This window comes from Dromiciops gliroides, chromosome 1 (assembly GCF_019393635.1).
Source record: "Dromiciops gliroides isolate mDroGli1 chromosome 1, mDroGli1.pri, whole genome shotgun sequence".
In the NCBI taxonomy this organism is placed as follows: Eukaryota; Metazoa; Chordata; class Mammalia; order Microbiotheria; family Microbiotheriidae; genus Dromiciops; species Dromiciops gliroides.
The window spans coordinates 57,327,122-57,348,035 of record NC_057861.1 but is presented as its reverse complement, the minus strand read 5'-3'; the positions used below and the strand labels follow the sequence as shown (position 1 = coordinate 57,348,035).

At 52.2% G+C, this 20,914-nt stretch overlaps 1 protein-coding gene across 1 annotated transcript in view; it reads left to right on the top strand.

Annotated features, from left to right (window-relative positions):
- Positions 1 to 921: 921 nt before the first annotated feature.
- The window catches only part of ARID3A (AT-rich interaction domain 3A), a 79,772-nt gene continuing 59,779 nt past the window's right edge, over positions 922 to 20,914 (top strand). Inside the window, exons 1-3 of the mRNA XM_043976468.1 lie at positions 922 to 953; positions 11,580 to 12,414; positions 13,091 to 13,433. Coding sequence (XP_043832403.1) covers positions 12,017 to 12,414; positions 13,091 to 13,433 — 741 coding nt within the window. The 5' untranslated portion in view covers positions 922 to 953; positions 11,580 to 12,016. The remainder of the gene's footprint in view (positions 954 to 11,579; positions 12,415 to 13,090; positions 13,434 to 20,914) is intronic.

The following is a 20,914-nucleotide window of genomic DNA, read 5'->3' as shown; positions in this document are numbered from 1 at the left end:
CTCTCTAGGTCTCACTTTCCTTTACGGTAAAAGGAGATAATAGCACCTACCTCTGAGGGTTGTTGAGATGATCAAAGGAGATAACATATGTAAAGGGTTTAGCGCCAAGAATGGCATATAGTAGGCGCTTAATAAATGCATGTTTCCTTTTTCTCTTCCTTCCTTCCTTCCAACTAGAATTTAGATGCTCCTCCCTCCCAGTCCGGCGCACTTTCCCCTACAACCCAGCTGAGAGGGCCCCAAGACTGGATGGCCTTCGGAAGTCCTCCTCCTCCTCCTCCTCCTGCTGCTCCTGTTGTAACCCAATTGGGTACTTTGTAGACGGTCCCTAAACGAGAGGGGGGGCGGGGGGAGGGTTGGGCTTAGGGAGGAGGAGGGGGCGTGTCCTCCGGAGCGACTTTAGTATCTTTCTTTTTAAAAAAAAATTATTTATTATGATTTAAAGGGGCCGCAGCCCGGGATCTGAAGCCTCCAACCCCCTGTTGCCGGCCGGGCGGGGTGGGTCGGCGACCGCCCGAAGGGGAGCGGTGAGGGGGTGGGGGCGGTCACTGAACTAACCGGGGGTGGGGGGTGGGGGGGGCTGGAGGGGGGGGGCGGTCGCACGCCGCCGCAGCTCTGATTCAGAGGTTAGGAATTTGCATCTGATTGCCTCCGTCGCCCAATGATTCGTCCGCGGGGCGGGGAGCCCGCCCGGGGCCGCGGGGAGGGAGGTGAGATACTGCGCGCCAGGAGAAATTTACCAATCCGGCCAAATCGGGGTGGGGGGGGGTCGGGGGGGGGGCGCTGGAGCGCGCACGGTCTGCAGGGCAGGCAGGAGGCAGGAGAAGAGCGGCCAGGCCAGCCCGGGCCGGGAGAGCCGGAGGAGCCCGAAGGCGGCGCGGGACGGACTGACGGACGGGCGGACTGACGGACGGACGGGCGGGCGGGCGGGGCATGAGCCGCCCGGGAGCACGGTAAGGCAGCCTCCTCGCGAGCCTGCGAGCGGGCGGCGGGGCGCGCCTGGACCTTTAAATCCGGGGCTCCCCCTCCCTTGGCCCGGCGACTGGCGGGGGGGGGGGAAGATGGTCTCCCCCAAAGTTGAGCAGGGGCTGGGGGAGGGGGGGGGCGGGCGGCTAGCCCTTTAAATCCGGAACTCTTCTGCTTCTCCCCCCCACCCCGCTCCCTTCAATCCGTCCAGAGTAACGGCTGGGGGGCTCAAAGGGGGAAGGCGCCCCGAAGTTAGGCAGGGGATAGGGGGAGCGGGAGGCTGGCCCTTTAAACCCGGAACTCTTCCCTCCCCCTCCCCGCTCCCTCCGATCCTTCCAGGGTGATTGGGAGATGCTGGGGATAGGTAGGGGAGGAAGGCTCCCCGAAGTTACTCAAGGAGGTAAGGGGAGAGGGAGGCTGGCCCTTTAAATCCGGAACCCCCTTTCCCTTGGGGCAATTAAGGAGAACCCCAAAGTTCGACCTGGGCTGGGGGCTGCTGGCCCTTTAAATATGGGATTTCCCTTCCTCGTGTAGTTGGCAAGGGCCCCCAAAGTTAGGTTGAGGCAGCTGGCCCTTTAAATCCAGGGCTCCCCATTTGGGGCAATTAGGGGGAGGCTTCTCTTGTCTCCGCACTCCGCCACGGCAAACACCCCAATGAGTCGGGCCGGCAGGGACGTGGAGCGAGTGTGGGGAGGGCCCCCCCCAGGCAGTGTCCCTGGCCTCCGGTTCCCTCTGTGCAATGTGGCTGGGGCAGCTCGGACCCGGAGAGGTGTAGGGGCCTGGGTTGCTTGCTTGTGCTGCAGCCGCTGCCGCCGCTGCTCCTCCTCGGCTGCTCCGAGCGGAAATCCTGTCCCCCGGGCGGCCGGGCCGAGCCGAGCCGAGCCAAGCTGGAGACTGGGGGGGGTGGGGAGGGGGCTGTGCGTCCCTGCTTGGAGGGGGTGGCTCGGACACCGTCTCAGGGATTCTTCCCCCTGGACTGCCCGGGGACAGAGGCAGACAGTCTTCTTCATACTCTTTTCCTCTTCCTCCTCCTCTTCCTTCCCCCCCCACCACGCTGGGGGCTGGGACTCCTGGGTCCTCCAGCAGCCCCCCACCCCCACCCCCACCCCCACTCCTGGGTTGCAGGCGCCTCTGAGGCTCCCAGGCACGGGTGGGGCAGGGGCCAGGACTGGGTGGCCGGAAAGGGGCAGGACCCCCCACCCCACCCCCAACTGCAGAGCAAAGGTTGGGGGGGAGAATGGACATGGTCGGGAAATATCGATTGCCCCGAGCCTGGCCCCTGATGGCGGAACCTGGGGTGGAGTTGGGGGTGGGGGTGGGGGGGAGACCGACTCCAGCACTCAGGCTCGCACTCACATAGCTCTCTCACACCCTGATCCACTCCGTCACAAAGAGATACACAACCCCCGAGTTTACTCTCCTATCCATGGAAACGAAGTCTCTGCCTCTCACTCAATCAACAAGCATTTATTAAACACTTACTAAGTACCGGGTGCCCTCTAATCTCTGAGGTTACAAAAAACAACCCCTGCCCTCAGGGGGCTTCCTCTCTCTTGAGGAAGCCTCGCTACACATAGATCCGGTAAATACTAGTTACCATATGGAGATACACACTCCAGCAGACTCGAAATGCAAATCGGTTCTTTCCAAGAAGTTTGAACAAATTGAGCTTTGGGGGTTGGGGGTTTTTGTTTTGTTTTGCTTTTCTCTCCTTCTCTCTCATTTCTTTTTCAGTTTCCTTTCTTCCCTACGAAGCTTCCCATCAGAGGCTGGGGCTACCCCTTCCCTTTCTGGTCTTTCCCCTCCCCCACTTTGGAGGCCTCTCTGTCCAGGGCCCTGCAGCCTTGCACAACACTTTAAATACTGGGTTTTGCAAGGGTCCTGGGGCCCCAAGCCTCCTCTCTATAGAAGACCCAGATGTAGTTGGGGGTGGGAAGCAGACCCAAACATGAAAGCCACTGTAACTCTTTCCTTCCTCCTACCTTCCCCCTCTGCCTCCCCCCTCACACCCCCCAGCATCTGCCTGGATAGCATAGAGTGTCCCTCCCACCCACCCACCTACCCACCTCAAAACCCTTCTAGCTGCAGCTATTTTTAAGTCCCCTGGACCAGAGGATGTAATAAATAGAGGGAGAACAAAGGGTTAATTGGTTTGGGGGGCCTGGAGGAAGGGATGATGCTGTGGGGGAGGTGTTAAGCCTGCTTCTTCACTGACATGGGGAGCTGGCCACCAAACACCCAGTATCCCTGGCCGAAAGGGATGGCTGGGCTGTGGGTGGGCAGACCCAGCTTCATAGACTGCATTAGAAGATCCCAGTCCTTTCTGTGTCTAGTTGCCACCACCCACCGACCCCCTTCCCCACGTGCCTATCCCATGCCCAGACATCCAGGTTTTCTGAGACCACAGAAGTTTTCCTTGATGTTGCTGAGGTGTCAGGCCAGGCCAGCCCAGAAATTCACTTTCAGCACTTTTCCTCTCTTAGGGAAAAAGGAAAACAGTCCCCTGGGAAGGGAAACTGAGGTGCCCTGAGGCCAGGCCCCTGTGACCCAAGCCTGGCTGTCCATTTTTGCCTTTTAGATAGCCCTCCATCACACCATCCCTGGGAGCACCAGTAGGAAAGGGGCAGAGCTCAGAGCTGCCTCAGAACACAGAACGTCAGAATTGAAAGGGCCCTTAGAGAGCTAAATGAATACTTCTCCCCCTTGGAGGCATGGGACTAAAACGACTTCTCTCCTCTCCTGCATTCTGTTGACAACCAGGCAGAGAGCATGTGTGGCCAGGCCGGGCTATGGCCTGTAACTTGGGGTAAGGGCATGGCAGAGAGGGATGAGCAAGGCCGGTCAGGGCCAGGCCCCTCTGAAGTAGGGAATAAGGTCAGGCAGCTGGCCAACCAGTCAGGGTGTTGCCAGGTTCTGGTCCCATCCCTTCCCTCCACCCCTTTACCCTCATGGTCACCCTCTGCCTCTTCGAAGCTATGCCAGCCTGTCCCAAAGGACCTTCTGGGAGCTTGGCTTCTGGCCCTTTGCTGGGTTCTGACTTTTCAGAGGAGGGTAGGGGTGAACTGTCTCTGGAGTCATCCTGGGTGAGCGGATGCCCCAATAATGGATGCTGGCTGCCTCGGTGGTCAGTTATCTGATCTTCATTTTACAGATGAGAAAACTGAGCTGCCAAAAGATTTCGGGATCTCGATGTGGAGCCAGGAGGAGCCTTTAGAAGCCGCTGAGTGCACCTCTTCATTTTATAGACGAGGAAACTGAGGCACAGAGAGGTTGTTCATGAATAAGTGTCCCAGGCCTCCCAGTCTCCTGATCCTCTGAGGTACCTTGACTTCTTCAAGGTCACACAGGGACTCCTACATTGAGGCTGAGATCTGCTAAGGAAACAATCTACCCTCTACACTTATAGGCCAGGAATCAGCAGGGCTCAGTCTATGGGAGTTTAGGCGAAGTCCTTTTCTCTCTCTGTGCCTCAGTTTCCTCATTTGTAAAATGAAGGGGTGGATGGGCGGATTCGATTTAGATTAGTGAAAGGGGGGGGGGGGAAGGATTGTTTGTGATGCCTGCCAGGGATGGTTTTAAATAACAGGAGGCTGGTTTAAAAGGCAAACAAATCTCACAAAAGACCACTGGCTCTGAGCTCTTTTAACCAGCTAGTAAAAGGGAGACTTGGGAGACAAACCCCTTTCATCTCCCAACCTTTTATTGTGTACATTTGAATTTTGAGCTCAGATCAAGAATGATACTCCCATTTCTGTAGTGTTTGAAGTACTGGAGACAATAGGGATACTGAGGTCTAGAGATGGGGCAAGTGACTTACCCAAAGTCACCTAGCCAGTAAGTGCTGGGCCCAGTTGTCTTGGTTTTAAGCCCACCTCTTTTCCCAACACCAGTGTGAAGGATCATGGAATTGGAGCTGGGTGAAACTTAAGAGGTCATTTAGTTCAACCCCCTTCTTGCTTTTACAAATGGAGAAACTTGAGTCTTAGTGATATTTTGCCCAAGGTCACATAGGGAGTCCATTGCCTTGTCACCTGGGACATTTCAAATAATCCTTGGTTTTTTCATCTCCAACTACTGGCTCTTTGGGGGGGGGGCGATTTGAAAGTTTACCTTTTGTGATGACTTCCCCTCCCCCAACCCCACATTCCCCCCACCTCCTCCAAGAACTACATTTATAAACCGAATCAAGCAGGCTGGTCCGACAGTGTATTCGGTGACCTGCATCCCTAGTCCCCTACCTCCTCCAGGAAAGGAGGAAGGGGAAGTAATGTGGGTGGGTGTTTGGCTTGGAGAAAAGTCAATATCATATGGAAGGACCTCTCTGGGTGGGAGCTTAGCAGCCTTTGACTTAAGTTCCTACTCTAACTTTGGATCAGTTGCTTTTCTTCCTTAAGCCTCTGTTTCTTCGTCTATAAAATGGGCCTATTAACAATCCTTGTACTTCCTATCCCAGTAGGCTGTTTTAAAGAAAGTACCCTGTAAAGTCTAAATACCTTTAGCAATTGAGGTTATTATTAGTATCTAAGCAAGAAGGAACCTGCTACATTAGTAATAATAATAATAATAGGAAGCATTTATATAGCACTTTTTTTTTTTAGTGAGGCAATGGGGGTTAAGTGACTTGCCCAGGGTCACACAGCTAGTAAGTGTTAAGTATCTGAGGCCAGATTTGAACTCAGGTACTCCTGACTCCAGGGCCAATGCTCTATCCACTGCGCCACCTAGCTGCCCCTATATAGCACTTTTAAGTGTGCTCAGTGGTTTAACGACTATCTCATTTGATCCTTACTTACTTACAATAACCCTGGGAAGATAGGCGCTATTAATTAGCTCTCTTTTACAGATGAGGAAACTGAGGCAAACTTGCCTAGGGTCACCCAACCAGTACATGTTTGAGGCTGGATTTGAACTTCTCTATCCACCTCAGTGCTTAGCTGACCACAGTTTATTAATTGAATCCTAGAGAAGTCGATGCAGTTAAGTGACTTGTTCTGGTTTATGTAGTTAGAAAGTGCCAGACGTTAGATTTGAACCAGCATTCTATTTTATCAGTGGCTTTGGGGGTGAGGAGGCAGGCATCCTGAGGAATATGATAAGTATATTCAGATATCTGAAAGGCTATCGTGCTGAAAAGGAATTGATAAGACTCATTCTGCTTACCATCAGAAGGGGTGGGAGTATAGAGAGGCAGCTTTAGGTTAGATGGAGGGGAAGAACTTTAACAGTTTCAGTTGTCCCAAAGTAGGGTAGACTGCCTTAGTAGGTAGGTAGTGAGCTTCCTGTTGCTGGAAGGCTCCAAGCAGAGTTCAAATGATTCCTTGTCAAGTGAGGTTGCAAGTGACTTTTTTGGGGTGGGGGGGAGGGGGCGGGGCAATGAGGGTTAAGTGACTTGCCCAGGGTCACATAGCTAGTGTCAAGTGTTTGAGGTCAGATTTGAACTCAGGTCCTCCTGAATCCAGGGCCGGTGCTTTATCCACTGCGCCACCTAGCTTCCTCTCGAGTGGCTTTCTGATGAGGTGTGTGTCACATTGGGTCCTCCCAGCTCCAATTTTATGAATGGGGCAGATCAGTGCTGTCCTAGAATGCACAGTTGCTTGGCCCTTGAGAGGGCTCATGGCTAGGAACCCAGTAAGGAGGACAGATAGAGAATGGGGCAAAAGTGGGTGGGGTTGGAGAAAAGGTCTGGGTTTTGAGAACTGGGCTAAGGACTGACTGATGGGCCTGTCGCTGAGTAGAGGAGGCCCTACCCAGGCTCCCCAGGGAGTTAGCCAACTGCTGCCCAGCTGCAGTGCTCAGGTAGGTTCTGGACAAGGGAGGTGGGGAGGAGGGCTGTGGCCTGATAAGGGGGGAGTACTAAAGGCTGGATGGGCCCCCGGAGTTGGAGCTGGAAGGGACCTTAGAATGTTGAATGCTAGAACAGCAAAGCAAGGACTGTAAACTTGTTTGGCTTTAAAATGTTTGGGTAACTATTTCTATAAACTTGGCTTTCTTTGTAATCTTCAGTGTTGGATGCACTTTAAAACATTCTTTTGAGAAGGGGTCCACAAGCTTGTCAGATTGCTGGGCAAAGAATGGGGGTCCAGGACAAAAGAAGGGGATAAGAACCCCTAGTGGAAAGGGACCAGGGGCAGCTAGGTGGCACAGTGGATAAAGCACTGGCCTTGGATTCAGGAGGACCTGAGTTCAAATCTAATCTCAGACAACTAGCTGTGTGACCCTGGGCAAGTCACTTAGCCCCCATTGCCCTGCAAAAAAAAAAAATTCTTATGAAAGGGACCTTAGGACTCACAAGTTTCCTTTGTAAGATTGTTGTCGGCTTTTTTGGTAGTATCTGACTCTTTATGACCCCATTTGGGGTTTTCTGGGCAGAGATACTGGAGTGGTTTGCCATTGTCTTCTCTAGCTCACTTGACAGATGAGGAAATTGAGGCACACAGGGTTAAGTGACTTGCCCAGGGTCACACAACTAGTAGGTGTCTGAGGCCAGATTTGAACTCGGGAAGATGAGTCTTCCTGACTCCAGGCCCAGAACTGTAACTACTGAGCCACCTACCTGTCCCAGGACTTAGAACTTGGAATGCCAAATCAGGAGGGCTATTAGAATACACAAAGTCCAAGTTAGGAGAGGGTTCTTAGAACACTGATTTTCAGAGTAGAAAGGCGGCTTAGAACATAAAACATAAAATGTCAGAGGGGGAAATGCCCTTAGAACATACAATGTCAGAGCAAATAGAGAGACTTTAGAGATAATCTTTATTTTTCAGATAGGGAAACTGAGGCCCAGAGGGGTTAAGCGATTTGCTCCAGATCATAAAATTAGTTAGTATAACAGGCAGGATTCAAACTCAGACCCTTTGACTCCAAATCCAGTATTCTTGCCACTGAATTTTGGCACACCTTTCTGTGACCTCAGTTTCCTCAGGATGTTCAGTGGTGCCTAAGATTTCTTCCAGCTATAAGATTCCAGGAGGAGGATGTTTGGTGGTGGGCCCATAGGGCTGGCATCTCCTCCAATTCCAGTTTCTTGACCTAATCTTGGGGTTACCTTGGCAATAGTTTGGGGCCAGCTCAGACCCAGTCTCCCCCCACCTTCCTCCTTGTAACTTTGACCAAAATAGGCCCTGGAGCTGGGAGAAGGCTCTTCCCCCCACCCCCTTCCCCCAGGTGCCACCAGAGGAGTGGGCCCTTGGCAGCTGGCCTTGGGCTGGATTTACCGCCCTTATGCGGTTCTGCTGGATGCTCAGCTGCCGTGTGGCCTTGCCCGTCCTGGCACGCTTCCACGGGTGTGTTTGCTGCGTGGGCATTTCAACCCAAACATGGTTTTGAATAGGACCCAAAAGTGGTTTTGAATGCGCAGCGCCCCTTGCTTGGGCTTCTCTGCTGAGATCTGGTTTTGTTGGGGGCTCTGTCAAATAGCTTTGTGCATCCTGACATCCTAACATCACGTGTTCCCCACCCTCACACACAAACCCCTCCCCCAGGGAATCCCTTGGGCTCCTTTGCTGACCTGTGGGGGTGGGGTAGGGGACACATTAGGAGAAACCTTGGTCTAGACTTCTGTTCATCTGGTGCCTTGGGCTCTTGGGATCTGGTCCCCAGGATCCCAAAGGAAAGGTCATCACTTATATGTGTGCTTTGAGATCTTTTTTTCTGAAGTATGAGGTTTCCTATAAAAGGAGAGTTGCTCCCTCTCCCCTCTTCCTACCCCTTGGTGCCCCTTGCAAGTACTCTCACCATCCATGCCCTCACTGTACCTCCACCCCTTAGCCTCTATTTCGTTGGAGGTGGCTCTGATTGCCACCTTCGTGGTAGTGGGTTTTGGTTTGGGGTTAATTTTGCTGGGCATTGGAGGTGGGACAGAAGGCAGTGAGTACGAGTATCAGCATGTGGGCTCTGGGCAGAGTGGAAAGAACCCTGGGCTGGGGCATCCAGACTCCTGCAGCTCATTGTCCCAGCTTCCCTTCTCTGGGCAAATGAAATCCCCATTAGATTGTAAGCTTCTTGAGGGCAGGCCCTATCTTTCCTTTTCTTATTTGTATCAGTGATGCTTAGCACAATGCCTGAAACCCAGTAAGCACTTAATGTTTATTGGTCATTGCCTTTTGTTTTTTTTGTTTTGGTTTGTTTTGGTTTTGTGTGGGGCAATGAGGGTTAAGTGACTTGCCCAGGGTCACACAGCTAGTGTCAAGTGTCTGAGGTCAAATTTGAACTCAGGTCCTCCTGAATCCAGGGCCGGTGCTTTATCCACTGTGCCACCTAGTTGCCCCCAGCCATTGCCTTTTGAAAGGAAGGCTAGACAGGTGGGACTTCCCAGACTTGTGGGTGGAGTGGAATTTCATTTGCCTCACCCTAAGGCCAATTTTTAACCTGGAGTTAGGAAGACCTGGGTTCAAATCCTGCCTCTGACAGGCTCTCTGAGCCATAAATTCCTCAGCTGTAAAGTGAGGGTAAAAATACTGTGCCTGCCTCCCTGGGGCAGTTGTGAGAGAAATCCTTTAAAATTAAGAATTGTCATCTCATCATTCCTTTAAACCAAGCACAATGTCAATATCCACAGTTCTTTGTGTCCTAGGGATGAGGCTGGACTTGGGTGAGATTAGCATGGTCTGGAGGACCCCAAAGCTGGATTTGGAGATGAGGTGAATGGGCCCGTGTTCCAAGATTTTAGAAGTGGAAGGGAACTTGGAAGTCATCTAGCCCAAACTACTCATTTTACTGATGAGAAAACTGAGGCCCATTCAAGGGCAGTGACTTGCCCAGAGTCACCCAAAGCTTGGGGTTGGAAGCCAGGTTTTTTGACTCCAAGTCCATTGCTTCTTCCAATATGACACACTGTGCGAGGAGGGAGGTCTTCAGTCTGGTCTTCAGTCATGAGGCCCAGAGAGGGTTAGCCATTTGCCCGGAGGCACAGGATTGATCAATCTTTTACTTTTCTGTCCTCCTTTATTTATTACCCCTCCCTTCCCCCCTCTGCGATTCTTGCTTGCTTCCTTCTCTGCCTCCCCCCAGATGGAGAGCAGACCTAAAGACCTGGGCTCTGGGTCTCCCCTCTATTTGGGGGAAGGAGAACTTAGGATACTCGGTGACCCATCTTTGGGAGCCAGGGCTGAGCTAGATTTTACTAATGAAAGTCGCCTTGGGGCAGCTAGATGGTGCAGTAGATAGAGCACCGGCCCTGGAGTCAGGAGTACCTGAGTTCAAATCCGGTCTCAGACACTTAACACTTACTAGCTGTGTGATCCTGGGCAAGTCACTTAACCCCTATTGCCTCACTAAAAAAAAAAAAAAAAAAGTCGCCTTGCCCCACTCTCCAGGCCCTGACGGGGGTGGGTAGACAACCAATGGCAGCCCCCTCCTCTGTATGTGTGGAACTTGGAACTTGGAATGCCACAGCAGAGTCTGGGCCCCAGATGGCCATGGGCTATCACAGCCAATCAGCAACCTAGGCAAGGGGGGCCTTCCCCACCTCCGTTTATGAAGCAACAATTCTTGGGGCTTCCCAGTCCCCCGTGGGGTCAGACCGATGAGGTGCTGTTTATCTCTCCCTGGACCTCAGCAGGTGCCAGGGAAGGCTGGCTTTAATATTAATGAATTGTCTCTGGAGGTGACCCCAGACCCCTGGGCTGCAGGTGAGGGGCAAGAAGGTGTTGGAGAGGGAGGTATTCTGAGCCTCTAGGCCAGCCCTCCTAGCCTTGGGGGTGGGGTGGAGACTGGCCAGAGCCCAAAGGGCCCTTATGATGATAGGTACTGAAAAGGGGCAACAGGGGGGACAGCAACCTTGGCCCAGGTCCTCTTGGCTCCTACTCAGAGGAGGGAGAGATGACTGAGTCATTTACCTCTCTGGACCTTGGTTTCCTGTCTGTAAAATGAGAAGGGGTTAAACTTGATGACTTCCAAGGTCTTTTTTGGCTTTAAGTCTATGTTCCAATGATCCCAGAAATCTCGGCTTTAGTACTTATCACTTCTTCTCAGTTTCCCCATCTATAAAATGGGACTTATAACTCTCTACTTACCACCACCTCCTCTCATTGTAAACTTTCAAGTGTCATAGAAATGGGAATTGGCATTCCTTAGCCATGACCCCTTTGACTGGCCTGCCTGTAGGCCCTTCCCTTTGCCTGGGGCACTGTAGCTGGCTGGATCCCGCTGGCTATTCAGAGATACCTTGGAAATCAGGGCTGGGCATGGTGTAGGTCCTGGTGGAGTCAGGATTAGGAATTTTGTAGAGGAGAGAGTCAGGAAATTGGAAATTGAGTCCCACTCCTGATGCTGGCCAGGTGTGTGTGACCTTGGGCCCCTCTAAGTGGGCATGAAGGCTTTGTCACCCTCCTGTTCCTTCCCTGGAATGGAAACCGTAACCTCTCCTTGTCCCAGGCTCTGCAGAATGCGCCGAGTCTGGTCTGCCTTTGGTAGAGGGGACAACCCATTTATTGGGCTGCTGGTCTCTTGTGCACTGGGGCCCAGCCGGCTGGTTGGGTTTTCTTGGGGGGTCTTGAGAAGGAGCCCCTAGCCACAGGGAGATGTGATGATGGAATGGGTTGGAGGAGAGAGGGAGAGAGCCTTCTAGCGCTAACCATCCAGCTGACTTGTCTTTCCCATCTCCCCTTGCCCAGACAGGTTCTCAGAGGTACCTGGATGAAACAGGTCTGAGCCAGGTTGAGGCAAATAGGACCTGCTGACCTCAAAGGCCACTGGCCCTGCTGCTGGTGGTGAAGGACGTACCCCACCCTCTCTCTATCTCGGGAATCCTCCAGGGGATGTCCAGCTGAATGACTGCCTGAGCCCGGAGGGCCTCCGAGGGAGCATCGGGCCAGCTCCCGGTGACCTCTGGGCTTGTGTCCCGGCCAGGGACTGTGGCCCAGAGTCGGCAGAGGAGGACAGCCCAGCCTGGCCCCTTCTCCCTCCTTTCGTTGTCATCGAAGCCCCCCCATTCGCCACGCTGCAGTGCGGCCCGCCCGCCCCCCGGCGCCTCCCCCCTTCCCCGCCGGGCCCTGCCCTGCCGCCCCCCTGTCCCCGGGCTCTTCCGGCCCCCGGCAGACGGCGGACAGCCATGAAGCTGCATGCAGTGATGGAGAATCTCCTGCAGCGGCAGCAGCGGGCCCGGCAGGAGATGGAGGCCCGGCAGCAGGCACCAGAACCGCCAGGGCCCACTCCACCACAGGGCTCTGGGGCCGGCGCTGAGGATGGTGAGCCAGAGAGCGTGCGAATGCAGCGGGCCCAGATGGCAGCCTTGGCAGCCATGCGGGCAGCGGCTGCCGGCCTGAGCCACGCCCCGAGCCCTGGAGGCTCAGAGGGGAGTCCAATGTCTGGTGATGAGGAGGATGAGGATGAGATAGAAGAGGACGAGGCCGCCCAGGTCCCGCCTGCTCGGGCAGATGAGCCAGCCCAGGGGACAGAGGGCAGCCGTGGACACTTCCAGGAGCTGGTCTCAGAGGAGGAAGAGGAGATGTAAGTCATGAGCAGGAAGGGAGAGTTTGGGGAGTCAGGATACTTGAACCAATGAGTAGATGGGCTACCTTCGGCAAAACTCCTCCCCTCTCTGGACCTCAATTTGCCCATCTCTGAAATGGGGACATTGGGTTATTTGATCTCTAAGAGCCCTCTCAGTTTTGATGTTTGCTTCTGTGACCCTGGGGGGTCGGATAGCCACAGGGGCCCAAAGGACCCAAACACCTGCCCCAGGTGAAACTAGGCAGAGATGCATCCCCAGGGGGAAGAAGGCATCTGTAACTTGATTGTTGGCCCATTTCATGGATGAGAATCATTGAGGCTCAGAAAGGATGTGGCTACTGCTAAGTCTCCTGCCCTTACTTCCAAACCTCAGCTCCTTCTGAGAGAACTTCTTTCTGGAAAGAATTTGTTCTGTTCTCTGGACTCTCCCTTCTCTACCTCTAGAAATAGAACCCGCTGCATGATAGGGAAGGTTCCACCTAGTTTTATAGATGGCAAGACTGAGGCCCAGAGACAAGCACACAGACAAGCCAGCTGGTAACAGTGCTCACAGGAACTTGACCCTAAGACTACTGGTCCAAGGGCTTACTCCATCATCCCATTGGAGAAAGGAGGGGTGGGCATGTGGGTCCTGCTGCTCACTTACCCTCTGTTTCTTTTTCCTTTTACCCAGGAAACAGAAATGGGAGGAAGAAGATTTTGAAGAAGACCCTGGAGAGGAGGAGGAGGAGGAGGAGGAGGAGGAAGAGGAAGAAGAGGAAGATGACTATGAGGAAGAGGAGGAAGAGCTGGGAGAGGAGGGACTAGGCCCGGCGGGCCGGGCCCGGTTGGGCACCAGCTCCCTGCTCCCTCGGAAGACACCGGCACCCCAGCCCTTCCTGGGGGATGCATCCCGGTTGCTGGGGGGCCCAGATCGCTTGGCTCCAGGACTCACCCACCCAGGCACCTCTCAGCTCCCACCTCAGCCACAACCCCCTGACCACGGCGACTGGACGTATGAAGAACAGTTCAAACAGGTAGGACCTCAGACTCTGTATTGAGTATGCTGGGTTATTCTACAGGCACCTAGGAGTGGGCCTTTGTCTGAGATGCACTGGTATGCTGCGTGACTGTTGAATGAGTGAATGAATGAATGAATGAATGAATGAATGAATGAATGCACATTTCTCATGACTGCTGGGATCTTTTCCTGTAAAGCTTTCCCAGACAGAGACCCCTTGGGGTGGAAGGTGTCTCCCATTCTACCATTTTCCCCTGGGATTTCTGATCACTTCTACCCCAAGATGAACTAATTCTTTCCCCTGCCCTCCTGGATCAACGTGTAGGGTATAGCAGTGATTCTAACTGGGGCTTGGCTGGTGGGGCAAATGAGTGACTGTCTCAGTATCATGAAAATGGGCAGGGGTCCTAGTTGATGAATGGAGCTTGGTGCCATGGGATTAAGCATCTGGGCAGTGGGCCCAGGTCCCAGCAGGTGTTCAGAGTTCATTGCCAAGGCAGTTCAAATTTGATTCGATAGACTGTTGAACAGTCTACCCACTGTGGTATGCAGCCTTGTGTTTTGTGCCCAGGTTGATAGGAAGCTTAGACAGGACACCCACTGTCCCTGCCCTTATGGAGCCCAGGGTCTAACAGAACAAGATACCAGCACAGGCAACTGGATAATGTCCTCTCCATGAGGAGCAAACAGATGGTTGTTGTATTGGGTTGGGAGAGGAAAGCTATTACTGGTGGGGGCTCATGCCTTCAAATTTCTTATGGCCCTTAACCTGACTCTACCCATCACATTTTCCCTTGTATAAGGTTTATTTTTGATATGATTCCCTCCTAATAGACTACAAGTTCTATTTTTTATTGTTCTCTCCCCTGTACCATCAGTCAAACATGTATTAGGCACCTACTGTTTGTCAGGTACTGTCAGTACTAGGGTTACAAAAAGAAGCAAAAGACAGTCCCTGCCCTCGAGGAATTTACAATCTAATGGGGAAGAAAACAAACAAATATGTAGAGACAAGCTACATAGAGGAAAAATAGAAAATAAGAGAAGGAATGCACTAGATTTAAGAGAGGTTGGGACCCCCCCTCGCACACATACTTAGAAACTTCAGGGGGATCTGTGATCTGGATGGGGGCACAGATGGCACCTGATTACCCCCATGCCCTCTTCTCATAAACCCTCCCTACATAACCCTCCCAGTTGGTGGGTCACTCCCTCCACCATTTACATTTGATGGTCTGGGGCTCCCCTTTCTTAGCCCTCCTAGCCCACACACACTGTCTGTCCACCTATGCTTGTCCTTTGTTCCATTGTCATTTGGGCCACCTAGAACTTTGGTGACGTAGTATTCTGTCCATGTGTATTCAGTTGAATCAACTCGTAGGGGGTGGGTGGCACTTGATTTAGGCTTTTAATGGGAAGCTCAGGGGTTCGACAACAGGAAGACGTTCCAGACAGGAGAGAGAGGATGAGCAAAAGGAAGGAGGTGGCAGAGTGAATTTACAGCATTTTGAGGGAGGCAAACAGTCTTGGGAAATGAATGAAATGGGAGTGATGGACGAGAAGTTGCAAAGGTTGGGTTGGCTCCATATTGTGCAAGACCTCGAACACAGAGCATAAGAGTTTGGATTTTGTTAATTCAGACAATAGGGAGCCATCGAAGGTTTTTGAGGAGAGATGTGACCAAGCCTGTGCAGAAAGATTGGTCTGGCAGTATACCAAAAGAGGACTGGAGGCTGTTGAAATGAAGGATGGTTACTGAGTATCTGGGTGAAGGTGATGACACAGGCACTGGAGAGTTGTGGGGAATGTGGTGGAGGTGTGATGGATAGGGATTGGTGACAGCCTCAGTGGGAGAGTTGAGAGAGGCCAGGTTGGTGCTCTCTCCTCAGCTCCTGCGTGCAGGGGATTGGGAGCTCAAGTGTGGGCTTGGGAATTTGCCAAGGCCCCCTGTCTTGAGGCTTTGGTAGGAGGTCAGGGATCTATTTGTTCACTGGGCAGCTAGGTGGCCCTGAAGTTGGGAGGACCTGAGTTCAAATTTCACCTCAGACACTTACTAGCTGTGTGACCTTGGGCAAGTCATTTAACCCCAATTGCCTTAAACATCCAGGGCCATCTCCAGTTGTCCTGATATATATCTTGTCACTGGACCCAGATGGCCCAGCCTCAGTTTCTTCATCTGTAAAATGGAGGGAAGATTCTTTTCATGCCCTACCTCCTGTGGCTTTTGGAAGAAAAGCAATTTGTAAATCTTGAAGAACTATAGAAATTAGAGCTATTGCGATTATTGCTTCCTTAGTAATAACAGGGCAGGGGGGCAGCTAGGTGGTGCAGTGGATAAAGCACCGGCTCTGGATTCAGGAGTACCTGAGTTCAAATCTGGCCTTAGACATTTGATACTTACTAGCTGTGTGACCCTGGGCAAGTCACTTAACCCCCATTGCCCTGCAAAAACAAAAAACAAAAAACAAAAAAATAACAGGGCAGAGTTCAAGGGTTTGCTTAATCCTGTCTGTGGTTGAGCCCAGGGAGCTCCTGGGTCCCTGGACAGGGGGACAGGGGGTTTCCACATGAGGTTTCTTGACTAGAGGACCTTGACTGGACCCGCCCCTGAGGGCTCCTGGAGGGAGGCTCAGCTCACTCTGAATGCCTTGCACTCATCCATTCCTATCAGGAAGCATCAGCCCTTCTGGCCAGGTTCTGGGGGGCAGTCCAGGCCTCAGCCAGGGACTCAGCAAGGTCACCTCCTCCTCTTTCTCTCACTCACTGAGAGCCCCAGGCTCTGCCAGGAACAGGACACAGTTCCTAACCTTGGGCAAATTAAGTGGGCCTCAGTTTCCTCTTGCATGTAATGAAGGGGTTGGAGTCAACATTTGAGTCCTGCCATTTCTGTATCCTGCCAAGTGTATTCAGCCAGACAGGACTCTTCAGAGAGTGCTCCCCACCCCTCTTCAGAAATGGGGAAACTGAGCGCCAGAGGTGAGGTGGGCCTTGGCCAAGTGACCCTTGAACCCTTGGTAGCTCTCGAGTCCCTTGGCATGGGCTTGGAGGCTGGGGGGGGTTCAGTCTCCCATGGATCCCCCCCAGTTCAGAGAGGCTTGAGGAAGCTGGAACCATCAGCTCTGTGTCAGCGGGAGGAAATGGCCCCTTTTGGCTGAAGGGGCTCTGGGGAGGTCGGCCAGAGCTGCTTTGATGTGTGGCTAGGTCCGTTCCAACCCCAAAGAAGCTGTCCGCCTAGGGGGCTGGGAGGGGGTGGTCAAGGCTGAGGGTGGGGGTTGTGGCTGAGCAGCCCCAGATGGAAACCAGACAGGGCGTGGGGGGTCGGGGAGTGGCAGCTGAGCTGGAAATTGAAGGCTTTCTCATGTTCCTTATTTTTGTCCCTGCCTTCCCTGGGTTTGCTTGAGACACAGCTGGAAAGGGGAGGCAAATGGAGACATGGGGAACTCCTGAGCATCCTGGTGGGAGTGAAAAACTCCTGGATTTGGAGCTCTCCATCTCAAGTTTCCTGGCCAGGTGACTTTGGACAGTCCCTGAGCCTCAGTTTCCTCATATGTAAAATGGAGATGACCCCCTAGCTCAGAGCTTTAGAGTTAGAAGGAGCCTTACAAGTCACCTAATTCCCCTGTGCTGCCCACCCTCCCCTCCTCATTTTATAGAGAGGGAAAGAAACCTGCCCAGGGTCACACAGAATCTGGGAGTAGTGGAGCTGAGATTGGGGCCCAGCTTGTTGTCTGCTCTCTCTGCTATGCCCTGCACGCTCTCCCTCTCAGACTGCTGTGAGTGAAGGAAATTGCTTTGGTTTGTTTTTTTTATTATTATTTTAAAATTTGATTTGATTTGGTTTGGTTTTTAAGGGAGGATTGCTTTGTAAGCCCTAACATGCCATGGGAAGGGGAAGCTGGGAAGATTCCTGTGAAGGAGGGGGTGCCCAGGCACAGGGCCTGGGGAGAGCCATGGCATGGGCTAGGCCTGGGGGCTAGCCCTCATATATATGTGGTTCCTTCCAGTGTAGACGGCACTTGATACAACGACAACAAGAAAAGTTAGAATTCATAGAGCTCCCACCATAGAGTGTCAGGCACTGACACTGTTAAGTACCTTACAAATATAATTCTAATATTATATATGTGTTCTATAATACAGTTTAATTCAAATATAATGCAAATATTCAAATATTATATCATTTGATTCTCACAATGATCCTGGGAGGTGAGTGCTATTAGAATCCCTGTTTTGCAGTTGAGGAAACTGAGGGAAGTGACTGGCCCAAGGTCTTGCAGCTTGAAGTCCCAGTTTGCAGATGGGAATATAGGGGCCTAGAAAAGAGGAAGTGACTTGCAGGGGGCAGCTAGGTGGTGAAGTAGATAAAGCTCCGGCCCTGGATTCAGGAGGACCTGAGTTCAAATCTGACCTCAGACAGTTGACACTGACTAGCTGTGTGACCCTGGGCTAGTCATTGCCCTACCAAAAAAAAAAAAGGAAGAAACTTGCTCAAGTTTCTGTGGTGAACCAGTGGCAGAACCAGGGCTGGAACATGGGCATCTTATGGGCTAGTTTTAGGGGATGGTTGCTTCTGGTCAGTTACCCCTTGACATGGAGCCCTTACTTCTGTCAGGTGCTTTTACAGTTCACAGCTAACTCTAATATACCTTCTTTCCTCTGATCCTCACAACAAACTTCCCAGAGGTCACCAGGGCAGGGAATTATTGTCCCTACTTCCATTTCCCAGATGGGAAAATTGAGAACCAAAGCAATTAAGTGACTTCCCCTGGGCTCTTAGAACAATCATTTTCTCCTGGGAAGTTAAAAAAAAATGCAGGTTCAGCCTTCCCTTGGTGAGAGCATTTGCTTATATTTATACATGGATATGTGCATCCGTGTGTCAGGTTCTGACTCTAAGCCAAGCCTGTGGGTTAGCTGGGATTGAAAATAACCTCAGGGTGAGCCAGGCCCAGGGCTTCCAGAAATGGCTGTGGTAAGGCCCCTCCCTCCTCTCCTGCCTCCCTGGGAGGGGGTCCCCCAAGCTCATGGCTCTTAGTATGGAACTCCAAGAGGCCACCAAAGGGAGTCAGTGTTTATGGGGTACTGTCAGGCAGCAGGGAGAGGGAGAAAGGGGATGGGGCCTCCTTAGCCCCTGAGGATAAATTCCTTCAGAAGACAGCACATAAACGGGCAAAATGACTGGCAAGGAGTGAGTGGGCCTTAGCTCCGTTATCCCAGACACAGGTCGGGGATTTGTAGCCAGTAAGAATTTAGTATGTGTCCTCCTGGGGTTTTGGAAGGGCTCTTAGAATACAGGATGTCAGAGTTGGGAGGGCTCTTGGAACCTCAGATGTCAGAGCTGGGAGGGCCCTTAGAACTCAGGATTTCAGAGTCATGAAGGAACCCTAGAACCTAGGATGTAGGATATCAGAGCTGAGAAGATCTTAGAATATAGTATCAGAACTTGGAGAGGCCTGAAAACCAGGGAATAGGGAAATTGACCCCCTAGAGGAACAGGCCTTGTCCATTAGGATGGGAAGGCAAAGCTTTGGGGAGGGGGAAGCTCCCCTCCACTGGCTGGCTGCCTTCACCCCATAGCAATTTGGGGAGGGGGATGCAGGGGAAAGGCCCCTGAGGACCTGCCTGATCTCCAGATTTTCAGTATGATTGGCAGAACTGCAGGGGCGGGGGTGGGCTCAGTGCTTACTCAGCAAATGCCTACTGTGTGCAGGGCAGCTGGGCGTCGCTTCCTTGGCTTTGGCCCTGGCTCTGATTCTTGCGGGCTCAGTGCCTGTGGTTGTGGGGCTCAGTTTCCCGTCTGTAAAAAACAGACCTCTCAGGTCTCTTGTGAAGAGAACAGACTTTGTAAATCTTGGAGCAGCGGAGAACCAGGAGCTATTTACTATAACTGTTGTTATGTGTGATTATTGAAGGAAAATATGGCGGAGAGAAACACTGAAAATGTGGGGTTTGGCACAGAGAAGGGAGGCAGGAAAGCAGTAGCCGCTAACGTCTTCCTGCTCAGTCTGACCTAACAAGTATTTGCTAATAACAGCAATAATAATAATAACACTATATATACACATACACACATATACATATACATATTCATACACATATATACACACACACTTCAAGGTTTTACAAAGTCCTTTGCAAATATTGTCTCATTTAATCTTTACAACAACCCTAGGAGGTAGATTCTATTATTTTCCCAATTTTACAGATGAGGAAACTTGAGGCAGACAGCAGTTAAGTGACTTGCCCAGTCACACAACTAGTATGTGTCTGAGGCTGGATTTGAACTTGGCTCTTTCCTCCCTCCAAGTCTAGCGGTCTAACCACTATACCACCCACCCACCTACTACTATAGGATCTGGGGGTACAAATATAGAACAAATCCCAGTGTCTGTTCTTAAGGAGCTAATAGAAGCTCGCTCTGCCAAGACAACCTTGTGCCTTTGTAAAAAGAGAGCCGGCCCTTGGTACCACTCCTTGATTCACAGAGGCCGTCCAGTGATGGCTGGCAGCTGGTCAAGTCAGTTACTAAACATTTATTAAGCCAGCAGCCGTGCTAAGGCCGAAGTTGCCCATTATGCCCCTGAGTCCCTCCGCCATTGCTAATCCCATGCCCTTTCTTGGTCTCTCTACCTGGGTTGAGAATTTTGGGGTGTTCTGGGGAAGGTGTGAGGAGTGACTAAGAAGGAAGGGCCCTGAGGCAGCAGGGGCTCACGATGAGGATGGGGCAGGTCCAGCAGTGACAAAGAACTTCCCACCATCTTCCCATGGGCAACTCCTAGAGCTAATGGGGCCTTGGGACTAAGAAAATGGGGGTGGAGGGAAGGGGAGGAAGCCCTGGGGGATTGGGGGTTGGGGCATGACAGTTGACCCAAGTTCTTGTCCTTGAGCAAGTCACTTACCTCTTCTTGGCCTCAGTTTCCCAGTCTGTAAGATGAGGCATTTGAAGTCAGGAGAATCTTGGCTCCGCTGTTTCCTTCTCAGTGTGACTTTCCTGGGCCTCAGGGTCAAGGTGCATTCTAAGTCCAAAGTTCTGAGGTTCATGGCCAGAGTCTGAGACCCTTGCTGTATTCACTCCAGGGCGATGACCTTGATCGGGTCTCTTTAGCTCCCTCAGCCTCAGTTCACATATGTAAAATGGAGCCAATACCCACACCATCTACATCATGGGGCTATGGTAACAAAAACACTGGAGAATTAGGAGATCACCGTCACTACCATTATTAATTATGATTTTATTGGAAAGTCTTCAAGGTCCCTTCTACTGTCACATTCCATGGGTTGGCGCTGTTCCTGTTTAATTTGCATCCGGGCCGATGGGAGGCCTAGCAGGTGGGTGTTGGCATGGACTCTCTCCGTCCTTTCCCGGCACCCAATGCTGGGCCAGGGCAGCTGAGGTCAGCAGCCTGGTGGCAGTTCTGGACCCAAAGTCAATTCCAGCTGCTGGCCGGGCCGTCACTTCGGGAAGACCAGAGTGTCAAACCCCCACCCAGCAGCTTG